The sequence below is a fragment of the Scheffersomyces stipitis genome, chromosome 5 (assembly GCF_000209165.1).
Source record: "Scheffersomyces stipitis CBS 6054 chromosome 5, complete sequence".
Lineage (NCBI taxonomy): Eukaryota > Fungi > Ascomycota > Pichiomycetes > Serinales > Debaryomycetaceae > Scheffersomyces > Scheffersomyces stipitis.
This window is the reverse complement of record NC_009045.1, coordinates 1,402,203-1,413,905: the sequence shown is the minus strand read 5'-3', so window position 1 is coordinate 1,413,905 and position 11,703 is coordinate 1,402,203. Positions and strand designations below refer to the sequence as shown.

At 41.3% G+C, this 11,703-nt stretch overlaps 5 protein-coding genes across 5 annotated transcripts; 1 reads left to right on the top strand and 4 right to left on the bottom strand. All coding sequences in view use genetic code 12, as the record gives it.

Annotated features, from left to right (window-relative positions):
• Window positions 1-15: 15 nt before the first annotated feature.
• CTK3 (CTD kinase-I gamma subunit) lies at window positions 16-915 on the bottom strand (the record flags this gene model as incomplete). The annotated part of the gene is made up of 1 exon (XM_001384924.1): window positions 16-915. One exon carries the CDS (start codon window positions 913-915, stop codon window positions 16-18), a length of 900 nt encoding a protein of 299 aa, XP_001384961.2.
• Window positions 916-1,131: 216 nt separating this feature from the next.
• TIF11 (translation initiation factor eIF1A) lies at window positions 1,132-1,569 on the top strand (the record flags this gene model as incomplete). Its single annotated transcript, XM_001385237.2, has 1 exon — window positions 1,132-1,569. A coding segment is annotated over one exon (438 nt), but the record flags the coding sequence as incomplete, so codon positions are not given.
• Window positions 1,570-1,802: 233 nt separating this feature from the next.
• Window positions 1,803-3,293, bottom strand: PICST_89939 (conserved hypothetical protein). Its single transcript, XM_001384923.1, has one exon. The coding sequence runs from the start codon at window positions 3,043-3,045 to the stop codon at window positions 1,939-1,941; it is 1,107 nt and encodes a 368-aa protein (XP_001384960.2). The 5' UTR covers window positions 3,046-3,293; the 3' UTR covers window positions 1,803-1,938.
• Window positions 3,294-4,996: 1,703 nt separating this feature from the next.
• Window positions 4,997-7,825, bottom strand: PICST_32396 (conserved hypothetical protein; the record flags this gene model as incomplete). Its single annotated transcript, XM_001384922.1, has 1 exon — window positions 4,997-7,825. The coding sequence occupies one exon, from the start codon at window positions 7,823-7,825 to the stop codon at window positions 4,997-4,999; it is 2,829 nt and encodes a 942-aa protein (XP_001384959.2).
• Window positions 7,826-8,123: 298 nt separating this feature from the next.
• AKL1 (Ark-family serine/threonine protein kinase) lies at window positions 8,124-11,315 on the bottom strand (the record flags this gene model as incomplete). Its single annotated transcript, XM_001384921.1, has 4 exons — window positions 8,124-8,585; window positions 8,802-9,194; window positions 9,789-9,959; window positions 10,071-11,315. 4 exons carry the CDS (start codon window positions 11,313-11,315, stop codon window positions 8,124-8,126), a joined length of 2,271 nt encoding a protein of 756 aa, XP_001384958.2.
• Between the last annotated feature and the right edge of the window lie 388 nt (window positions 11,316-11,703).

The following is an 11,703-nucleotide window of genomic DNA, read 5'->3' as shown; positions in this document are numbered from 1 at the left end:
TAGATATGTTAATCTTCAAAACTGTTTATCCTTATAACTTTCTGCAACGACCTGGTTCAACTCATCCAAGGAATCGAGAAAAGCATTGTCTTCTTCTACATCCAAAGCATGGTATTTGTTCCAGTAGTGGTTGAGGAACTCATCTTCTGTTATATAGCTTGATTTGGGGGGTCTGGTGACGAGCCAAAGAGTTTCTTTGGATCTTTTGTGCGCTTCTCTATCATCTTCCATTCTTGATATGATATTTTTCTTGGTAAGCTTATCCACATCTTTGTCTGTCTTTTCTTTGATATTGAAAAGAATGTCCTCTGGCACGTCATCGTCCAAGATTTCGCTTTTGGTGAGCAATCGCACTCGTTCATACTGACTCTGTTTCTTCTTCTTGATAAGCAAGTTCCATGTGGTTATGAGAGGGTCTACAGTCTCTGGCTCGTCATCTAGATCGATTTCTGGAAACGGAACATCTTTCTTGAGATTTTCTATATCATCCGCATCGAGTAAGAATGAATCAAACTTGTCTATATAATTCAGACAGTCGATCTTGAAGAGCTTCGTGATGTGTTTTAAGCTAGTATAGGCACTGTGAATGTTGGATATGTTAGAACTAGGCAACACAGATAACAAGATCTGAGGCAAGGCTTCCTTCATATTTTGAACATAAGGATAATTGTACTTTGGTTGTTGCGAGAAGAAATATGACTCATTAAATAACACTTCTACAAATTGGAATAATGTGGATTTGGTGTTGAGCTCTACAGTCTCATCTTTGAAAATGTTCATTATTGTAGGGAAAAGATAATCCTCACTTTCCGCATTTTTCAACGCGAAATGCGCAGCTCTTACAAGACTCTGTAGCACTGGCGTTATTCCCTTGAGAATCTGGGCGAATTGGTTGGCGGCTTCAAACGGGTCCATTGTGTGTGGAGTCAACTATAAGGAATGTAATCATCTGGTTTACATAGATTTATAACCTTTAGATATCGCATCATGTGATCAAAACAGTCTGAAACTTTTCAGACTCCTGCAGGAATTCCACCACTTCTACAAAAAAAATTTTCGTTAGAAGCACAAGCTTAATTAGTCACTATCTCTTATCTATAAACAGTAGCCATGGGTAAAACAGGTAAAGGTAAAGGTGGTAAGAACAGAAGAAGAGGTAAGAACGACAATTCCGGCCAGAAGAGAGAATTGATCTACAAGGAAGATGGCCAGGAATACGCCCAGATCACCAAGATGTTGGGTAATGGTAGAATCGAAGTATCGTGCTTCGACGGCATCAAGAGAATGGGCCATATCAGAGGAAAGTTAAGAAAAAAGGTATGGATGGGTCAAGGTGATATTATTCTCGTCTCTTTGAGAGATTTCCAAGACGACCAGTGTGATGTGGTGCACAAGTACAACTCGGACGAAGCTAGAACTTTGAAGAATGTTGGTGAGTTGCCAGAAAGCGCAAAAATCAACGAAACCGATACTTTTGGTGCCGACGACGACGAAGACGTCAACTTCGAGTTCGGAGCCGAAGACGAGTCGGAGGAAGAAGACGACGACTTGGACATCGACGACATCTAAGCTCTCTGCATCTATTATTTCAATTTATTGGAAAGTGTATTTTAGTCTTGTGCTGTTTGCTGGAATATAGCAGTAGTGGTACCTTATACATAATTATACAGTTAATTATTCTATTGTTGTAGGCTGTATTTGTGGATGTAATAACGTAGCACTCTAGGTGAATTGTTCAATAGGTATTCTTGTTATCCTAACAGCAAAGTTTATAAATTAGGTATACCTATATTGCTTATTATAGTTGTTACAGTATATTAAAGTAGTTACATGTGCTATAGCTCCTTTGTTACGGCAATTGCAGCCTATATTTATTTTACCCGTATATTGCGTCTAGTGTACATGTCAAATCTAACAACATAAAGTAGAAGATGCTATCTAGTGTCTCTGGTGGCTGCGGGTGTCTTCTTCATCATCGCTGCCGAGTTCAAAGCTGTCGAATCTTCTGAGTCCCACAGTTTCTTCATCGTTGTAGTCTGATCTGCTAATCTGCATCGATCTTCTCATGGAAAGACTGGCAACTCCGTTTTCCATTGGTGCCATGTCCTTATCGTTGTGAACACCAAACAACTCTCTTGATCTACCTTCGTTGTCCTTCCTTGAAATGTTCAACAAATACACTCCGCTAAAAATGATCAAGAATCCAATCAATAACGAGATGATGTTTACTGCAGACGTGGTATTGAAACCTCTGAACAAAATGAACGAAGCCGTGAGGGTAAATGTTGTGAAAGTCACGTAGTACAATGGATTCACGATAGAGGTATCGAATTGGTCCAAAGCCTTGTTGAAGTAGTTCATTTGCGTCAAAATACACAAGGCGACCACAAACAAAAACAAGTAAGTGGACAAATGGGTGAACTGGTTATTTCCTCCCAAAGTCAACTTAAGAGCTATTCCAAATGCTTTGATGGACATCACCGAGATGGAGCCCACAGAGGAGCAGATAGAGAGATAGATCATGGGGTTGGTGTGCCCGTACTTAGGCACAATTTTGTAGATCATGAAGAGCGAATATACACTAACCAAGAAGCAGTAGAATAAAAATCCTGGCTTAGTTGCATAGCCCAAGATCTCGTCAACAGTCAGAATCTCCTTGTCGGGAGGAGCATGGAGAATGATAATCACCGATCCCATCAAACAGATGGCACAGCCCATTTTGCCAAGCGTGCCCAACTCCTCCTTCAAAAAGATCGCTGCTAACACAGCACCGATAATCACAGATAATGCACCTAATGGAGTCACCAAGATGGCAGGTGCAAAAGTGTAGGCAGCAAAGTTGGCAATTTCTCCTATGGCCATAGTAATCATACCGGCCCACCACACTGGGTTCTGTAGATATTCGGAAGCTTGGACCTGCGAAGCACCTGACCTGGCTGCTGCTGCAATCAACCCTTTCTTGGTGATAATGAAAGAAGTACCGATCGCCAACGACGATGACATCGCCAAACCGAGTCCAATATACTTTTCGTCGAGTGCGGACATATGGAAGATCAAGGTATGTGATAAAAAAGTGGAAAAGTAAAGAAACTGGTGGAAACGAGGAAGTTCACTGAATCGCAATCAAAATCAAATTTCAGAAACTAGTAGGTTTCAGGACTATGTGTATTTTCTATATTAATGAGGATTCTGTAGAATTCAAAAGTGGAAGCTTGTTTTCTCTACAAATCAACTAAGAGGGCCACAGGCAGAATAGCGGCCCTTGCTCGAACTTTGGTGAATGTGGCTAAAAGAATGAAACCCTTACTGAAAAAGACTACTGTGAGTTGTTCATATTGAAATTTCTTTAGTTAATTTTATTATCGAATCTGTCGTGCGCCGCACAAGTACACCAAATCTGGCCAATTTCAGTGTAACTTGCGCTGGCAAGAAGGTAACGAACACGCGCAAAAAATAGAGCTATCTTGCCATACTAAATGGCATTCTTTCATGTTCGATTCTTCTAAGTGAAATACGCCATTTGTCAAAGTTTCATCGGGAAAATCGCGTAAATATGTCGATCTTCGCGACTCAGTCACTCTCCAAATCCCAAACCTGACCGCTTCGTGATATTTGTCAATATTCGATATGCAGGTCCTGCCGCAGCGAAAAAAGCTTTCTATTTATGGCAATGTTACAGATTGGCTGCGAAAGACTCTGGCGTCTTCTCACTATAGCTAGCAACCTGTTCAGCAAGCAAACGATCGAAACTGCTATAATTGATATTGGAATAGAGACGAGAAAACCAAACTGGCCTGCTCATCCATTGGATAAGTCCAAAAGATTCTTTTTTCCATTTTGTGTTACACCTTCTGTCCTTGTGTTTCCATCATTTGGGTGCAAATTCAATAAATATCTAACACAGATTTGATAATGACGGTAGTGAGACCCTTGGATATATCCAATACCCTATATCTACTTGTGGAAAACACCCCCGAATTGAAGATAATCTTCTCCTTTATAACCTATATTTCCTACTATTTGAAAGTGGCTTATTTCTTCTGGATTCCGAAGCTCCAACAGGGTTATCTGTTGATCAACTGGGCGCTAACACAAATAGCAGAAGCTTTCTTTGCCGTGGTGGCCAGACTTCCTTCTAGAACTCAACTTTTGCAGTATTTATGGCTTGTATCCCATATGACGTCCATTCTCAGTGCAGTAACTACTTTTTTATATACGATAGACTTCGACGATTCCACAAACTATAAGAGAGACGTCTGGTATACCATTGGTGGTACATCGACTATCGTTACCTACTTGATAGTGATCTTCAATAGTCTCTCAATCGCCTTCAACTCAAACAGCAGCCAAAGAAACAAACAGGCCCTTTCCATTCAGTCTATTCTCAAACCTGAGAACTTCCATCTATTAGGAATGGCTATTGTATCTGCAACTAGCTCCACGAATTTCGTTAAGGCTATCCCCTTCTTAGTATATTCAATGTTGAACATAGTGGAATATTTGTCACTAGATTTGTTTCCAGATTCCACTTTCTTCTTCGCCTTGTCTAAATTTCTTCTGCTGTTTGAGAACCACCTCTTGCAAGCTGCGGCCACCGTTGAGTATCTCATCTTAGTGGTATATGCGAAGGAGTCAATTCTACAGAAGTCTTCCCCTTATATTATTCCAATTTATGCCATCCTCTGCATCCTAAAGATGCAAACCTCATTTGAAAATAGACAAGCACTTTGCACAATCCTTCGGTCCATTGACATGATTTTGGTTAAGGTCAATAAAAAGTTATCGATTTCATATATCGTGCAGACATCTGAAACGATTTTGTTATCCACAGAATTCCAAATTTCAACGATTCCAATTCCTCCCTCTAGCCATTTCATGTCAAAAAGGAAAGAAAGAGTAGCTTCTTTTGCTTTTGATAGGTATACTGTTGTCAATGATTTACATCTAGAATGAGTACATATTTATATTAGTCTATAAATAAAAACACTATTTACAATTACCTGTTGTTGGTCAAGTCTTCCTTCAAATCCTGAAGTCTATTCCAACCTTCAGAGTCTTCCCACATAGCCTTTCCCTTTGACATCAAAGACCTCACAGTGGTTCTAGATTTGTACTTCCAGTCTTTGCAGACAAGATCATCTGCTCCATGCTTCCCAGGCCTCTCTCCCAACGACTCGTAGGCACCAATCAAATCCGAGCAGGCATCTACAGCTTCATTCCAAGCACTTTCTTGATATTCTAACTCTGCTCTTTGCGACAATGCTCGGTAAGCTCTTTCATGGCATTCAAGTGCAGCCCATGGTCTACCTCTCCATAACTCTACACGTGCTATAATTCTCCAACATCTAGCAGAGGTAGTCAAAACAGTAGGTAAGACGTTACAGATAAGGTCAACGCACGAGTTTTGGTAGTGGGTCATTCTGGTCTCACTGTCTCTGGGATATTCAGTAGCGACCAAGATTTCAGCCAATTTTTCGTAAACATTGATGTCAATTGCACTTTCACCTTCAGTCTTAGCTCTGATTTCAATGAGCTCTTTGGAAGCCACCAAAACATCATTCCATTCATTCAATTTGGCCGAAACAGTAAGATAATTTTCATAAATTCTCCAGTTCTTGTTTTCCTTACCACTTCTAATAGCCTTCTTCAAAGCGTTGTAAGCTGGTCTATCCTTGTCCAACTTTATTAAGGAACTGGCCAAGTTGGACCAGGCAGGCGAATTGGTGTCATCTAAAGCTACACATCTAGTGAAAGCCTCAGAAGCCAATTCATACTGAGCAGACTCCAATCCACAACAACCATAGAAGAACCAATTTTCGTTGTTCAATGGGGTTGCAGTCAAACAGTCATGCATATGCTCAAGAGCCAATTCCAAGTTCTTGGTTAATCCAGAAGACTTAGGAGGCGAGTAGTAGTAATGAGATAAAGAAGACTTAGCCTTAGCATACCTTCCGAGTTCCCAAGCTTTTATCCATAGCAGAGGATCTTGTTTAATATCACCCAAGATGGAAATTGCTCTAACATCATCTGGGTGAGTCTTGATTCTTTCCACCAAGATCTTCTCTGCTTGCAACTCGTTGTCTACTGCAGCATAACACAAGGCTGCTTCGCAATGAAGCTGCAATCTTTCGTAGATTTCCAAAGCAGACTTCACTACACCCAAGGACATGTACTTTTCGGCCAATTGGGCATCCATCTGCCATTGAGGCATCAACGGGAGCTGGTGTATAAATCTAAGTCTGGAAGAAGCAGGAGACAACTCCTCATCACTGGCCAGAGGCAAGGTCTTGGTTTTGATTTTGATTCCGATTTCTTCCACCAAAGAAGTCATCTGTAAGATACCTCTTTCTACAGTTCTAGCTTTACTAGTTTCTAGCAAGGATCTTTCCCAAAGAGCTCTGGAAAAAATAGTCCAGTTACAGCCTTTAGTGGAAGAGTAGATGATTCTACTTACTATAGCCATCAACTCTTGTTCAACTAATGCATCATGAGAAGGAGTAGTCTGCCTTATTATGACTAGGCGCAACAACAATTGCAAGTTATCCAATGCACTAAGTGCTGGCTGTTCGTTTGGATTTAATTCTCGCAAGTCTTCTGGAATATCCTCTTGTCTGAATGCAATAGGCAACAACTTTTCTTCATTCTGCTCTTCTTCTAGTCCCGCAAAGTCAAGTTTAAATCTCTTACTATTAGGTTCCTCATCAAATTGAAGATCATCCAACGATTCGAATTGTGGTTTTTCCAACAACAAATCGTCTCCAAGTTGGAAACTTTCCGGGTTCTCTACTTCTTCCTCTACTTTGTCATACACAGAGGTTGATTTGCTCTTAGCCAAGATGATTAAGGCAGCAGTGTGGAACTGTTGAAATTTGGTTCGCTTGGCTTTAGCTCCAGACAACAAGAAGTTGAATTGAGAAAGTTTCTTGGCATGGCCCAAGAAAGGTGTAGCCAAACTTTCGGTTTGGGCATGAATGCCTCCTCTAGCTGCTTCTAAAAAGTAGAGAATCTGTACAAGCTTCTGAATTTCAGGGCTGTTCTCAGTAGATGGCATTAAACTGTTGGGAACAGTAGGATTAAGTAAAAGTGATGATATCGTAGCCAATGAGTTTGGAGGTTCTGAAACTATAGAAATATGAACTTGCAACGCTCTGTTCCTCCACCACTGGAGAGAAGCTTGTACTGGATCACCTTCCGAGCCCTTGATTGCGGCAGCTGTGGCCTCTGCAACCTCTTCTAACGACAAAGCAATATCTTTTCCAATCAAAGAATACTTTTTGTCGATATTCATCAACTTTTCAAACAATACTTCAGAGATGACGAGAAATAATGGGTCGTTCATCAAGTCGTATGCCTGCTGTCCTTCACTGTTGAGAAGCTTGAGAGCTTCATATTTCACGATATCAGCATCAACTTCAGGGAAAAACATATCACGAGAACTGAAAGCAATCGCTGGACCAGTAAAATTGAGCTGCACATACAGCTGCAAGAAAGCAATCGCTACAATCTGTAGTTGAGTCTTACCTATAAGTGGATTGGCAAATTCACCATTGAACACTTTGACCAAAAAGTCACCATATTCATGCAAAACTTCACGCAAAGAAGTTGAAGGAAACTTGTTCAATATGGTCTTAGCTTCGGATGAAAAGATAAGCTTCTGTAAATCTGCGTGGCTTATAAGATCAGAAGACTGACCCTTCAAGATAAGTTGGATCGAAGAGCTAATAGCCTGATATTCACTGTCTTCAGCTACATTTTCATAGAAATTTCCAGGAAAGGACAACACAAGCTGAGACAAATACTGTCTCAAGGTGCTTGTAGACGACATTTGCTTCCCATATAATTCTAGTGATGCTCAGAAGGAAGAAATGGACCAGTTTTCAATTCATTAATCTAAATTTTTTGCACTATATTATTTTTCTATTTGTAATGCTGCACAATTTTTTTTCGCAGTCTTCGCATTTTGGAAAACAATCACGTGACTTTAATCGATCTGATTGCAGAATGATTGCAAAATTTTGATTCAGGTCAATTACAAAAAAATCGATAATATTCATCAATAAATAATTGCAAAATGGTTTCTTAATTGTCTACACGATGTCTAACTAAAGTATCTAAGTCTTGATCTACCCACTCAAAGATCCTCCGAAAAATGACAACCGCTTCTTTCCTTCGCTAGCAGAACTATCTGTTCTTTTGTGTTCTCCAGACTTTCGCGACTTGGGCTTCTTAAGTGATTTACGAATTGAAATTCTATTCATCTTGGATCCGTTTTCTGGATTTTCGTCGTCAGAAGCAAAGTCAATCACTTCTTCCTGGAAATTGAATTTGGATCCGCTGGGAACTCCCGATGACACCCTCTTTTTGAATGGTGGTTGATGGCTAGAGCCACCAGGCGCAATGGGGAGGTTCACTGTATCCTCCTCAATTTCAAGGTCCAAGAGTGACATTTCCGTTTCTAACTTGTAGATATCTTTATTATTGTTATTGATTCTAGTTTTGGGCAATAGTATTGGCGTAGCCACAGACGAACTTGACGAATCCAAGCCCACATCTAGGTCTATTAAGTTTGCTTCTGCGAACTCTTCCTTCAACACCAGACTGGAATTGCCTCTAGACTGTAGACGCTCTTGTGGTTGCTGCAAAAGAGAATCACTTTTGCCCGCTACAACAGCGCTGTACTGGCCTGCCACTGCTACAGCAGCGCCACGATTACTGTCCACTGCCTGATGTTCAACAGGATTCTGAACAACAGAATTTTGAGCAACAGAATTCTGAGAAGCTGGCTGTATGGCAGGCTTTACTGCTGGATTTAACAAGCTGGTGCTGATATCTTCTGTTGGTAATGGCAATGACATCTCGTTGTTCATAGCTACTGGAACAGAATAATCCATATGAGAGTTTTCTGAAGGTTCCTTTCTTGGTACATTGGACCGGAATTCTCCCCATGGATTGGAATCCTTTTTAGACTCCCCGGAAGAAACTATATCCATATCTGATTTACTGATCTCCACTACCGGATTCTCCACAGTAGGGAAAGGATTTGTCGATTGAGAAATCGACGACACCATGGGTTTGGCTGAAGAGACATAAATATCTGTGTCATTTTCAAAGGTGTTCGGTTTCTCAATGCTGGCTCTTTTGCCCAATGGAGGCTCAGGAATTGAAACATCTTCCTCACTTTCAGCCTTCAATTTCTCTTCGTTTTTTTCATTCGATGTAGAGTTGTATCCATCAGACTTCGAAATGAAATCTTCTCTGGAAACACTCTTATCATTTCCAGAAGTGTCGGAAACTACGCTCCGACTTTTATGGTAATTCAATGCTGGGGTAGACGACTGTCCATTCGAGAAAATATCATCTACAAGCTTCTCAGCACTCTTGTCCATGTTGGAACTGAGTCTTTCCCATACTTCTTTACGTTCATACTCACTGGATGGGGCTCGAGCCTGTGGTTGAGATTTGATAGAATGGTCTGAGCTCAGCAGTTGCGATACCTCAATCTTCTTAGCAGGCTGCTGCGGAGGAGTATGATAGCTATATTGTTGATAAGGATGTGGGTGTTGTGGATGTTGCTGTTGCTGTTGTTGCTGTTGCTGTTGTTGCTGTTGCTGTTGCTGCTGTTGCTGTTGCTGTTGCTGCTGTTGCTGCTGTTGTTGCTGTTGTTGTTGTAGCTTCCTTTGTTGAAATTGATACTCTCCAAGTTGGTATTGGTACACCTGGAGCTGGTAGTTATACTTCTGCAACTGTTCAGGTGTGAGCTGCTGGAGTTTCAGACTGCTGAAGATGACTGGCTGCTGTGGTGGATGTACATGAAGATGTGCCGAAGGAACAGGATTAGGTTCAAATTCCTTTACTGCTTCTACTGTTGGAGCCGTATCAGTTTCGTTAAGAAGTGAGTCTAGTGTTGGATAACGTTCTTCTGCATTGTCCAAGTTATCGATGTTACTCAAGTCAACAGACTCGTTGTCGTCAGAGGATACGTTATCAGGAAGATCTGCGGGTACGTCAAGGATCTGTGGGTCTAAGTCGAGCGAGACAGCTTCTCCTAGTTGTGAACCATCATTATGAACTGAATTATCAACCTTAATGAGTGGGCCCTCAGCTCTCAAAGAACCATCAGACTTCATATTGGAAGTTTCAGATCTCAGATGTGATCTTTGTGGGGTTACAGACTCAGAAGCAGGTCCAGCACTATGAGAAGACAGATTAGATATGACTTTGGACACTTGAGGCACCTTAAGCAGATCAGAGACAGTAGGCAAGCTTGCCATCGAAGCGTTGTGAGAGACGCTAGCAGCTAACAGCTGCTGTTGGTAGTACAACTGCTGTCTTTGAAGAAGTTCGTTCTGCTTATGGCGCTGATAGTCATGAAGAGCATGGAAGTTGTAGCCTCCAGCATTGTAGATGTCTTCTATGTTCAACAGAGAAAAGTCAGTGTCTTTCATTTTCGAAACAAGCATGAGCACCTGGACTACGTTGGGTCGGAATAATGGATTTTCCTGGAGCATGATGATTATCAAGTTCTTCAAGTCTCCGGAATATGCCGGAAGCAGGGGGAACTGGAACGAAGCATGCAAAATAGCAATGTCTCCATTGGCTTCAAACGGAGTCGTATAGTAGCACAACTTATACAAGAAGCAGCCGAGGGCCCAGATGTCGGCCTTCTCGTCGATGGGGAAGCCTCTATATAAGTCTAACATTTCTGGAGCACGATACTGCGGTGTTGTCTGGTACAAGATGTCATGGCTCAACGCTTGAAACTGGATCTGATCTTTCGGAGGCATTATTGGAGATGAGGTCAGACCGAAATCACAAAGCTTGAAGGCATGTTTCAGATCTATAAGCACATTTTCGATTTTGATGTCCCTGTGGATGAGCTTGAGTCTGTGCATCTCATATAGACCTAGAGCTATATCGTTCATGATGGTGAGAATCTGACTTTCCAGCAATTTCGTCTTGATATGAGCATTCATATAGTCAAGCAATGACTTGTTGGGACACAATTCCATCAAAACTAGAACTTGGTAAGTTCCATTGTCTAATCTTTCGGCATGCGAATCGTAGTACTTGACGATATTTCTACCATGACGTAACGTCTTCATGACATCAACCTCTTTTCTAAGCAAATTGAGCCCATTCTTGTCGGGTACAATCACTCGCTTCAAACAGGCAATATTGGAATCTTCTTCTGGAGGATCTATCTCCACCTTGTAGATATGGGCAAATCCTCCTTCCAGCAAGTACTTAACTATGGTTACTTTGTGGGAACCCACCGGAAGCTCGGTTCCGTCGGGAAGCTTGGGAAAGTTGCCCATGTTGATGCAAAGTTGCAATTGGAGATGTCCAGAGAACTGAGAAGGTCTGGAGCGCCTATCGGAGGTAGTATGGTGATGGTTCTCTTCTTTAATGGTTTACTATGATTTGATCTAAGCCCTCGCTGCGGTGGGACAGTACTGCAGAGAGCCACGTTCGGCTAGGTCATGTGATCTATGATGGGCACAGATAAGTAAAATAGCCATATCTCTTTACATCTATCATCTAGCTATTGATAACCTCAACTACTTCAACTAAGAACACAACTATCTTTTCATTCAGTTGGAACTTTCGTATCAATTCTTACTTTATTATCACCATTCATTCTTCTCCTTCGTTGCTCTTATTCTCGCCTGCATATATCATTTTGGGTGCAAAAACTATTTATCT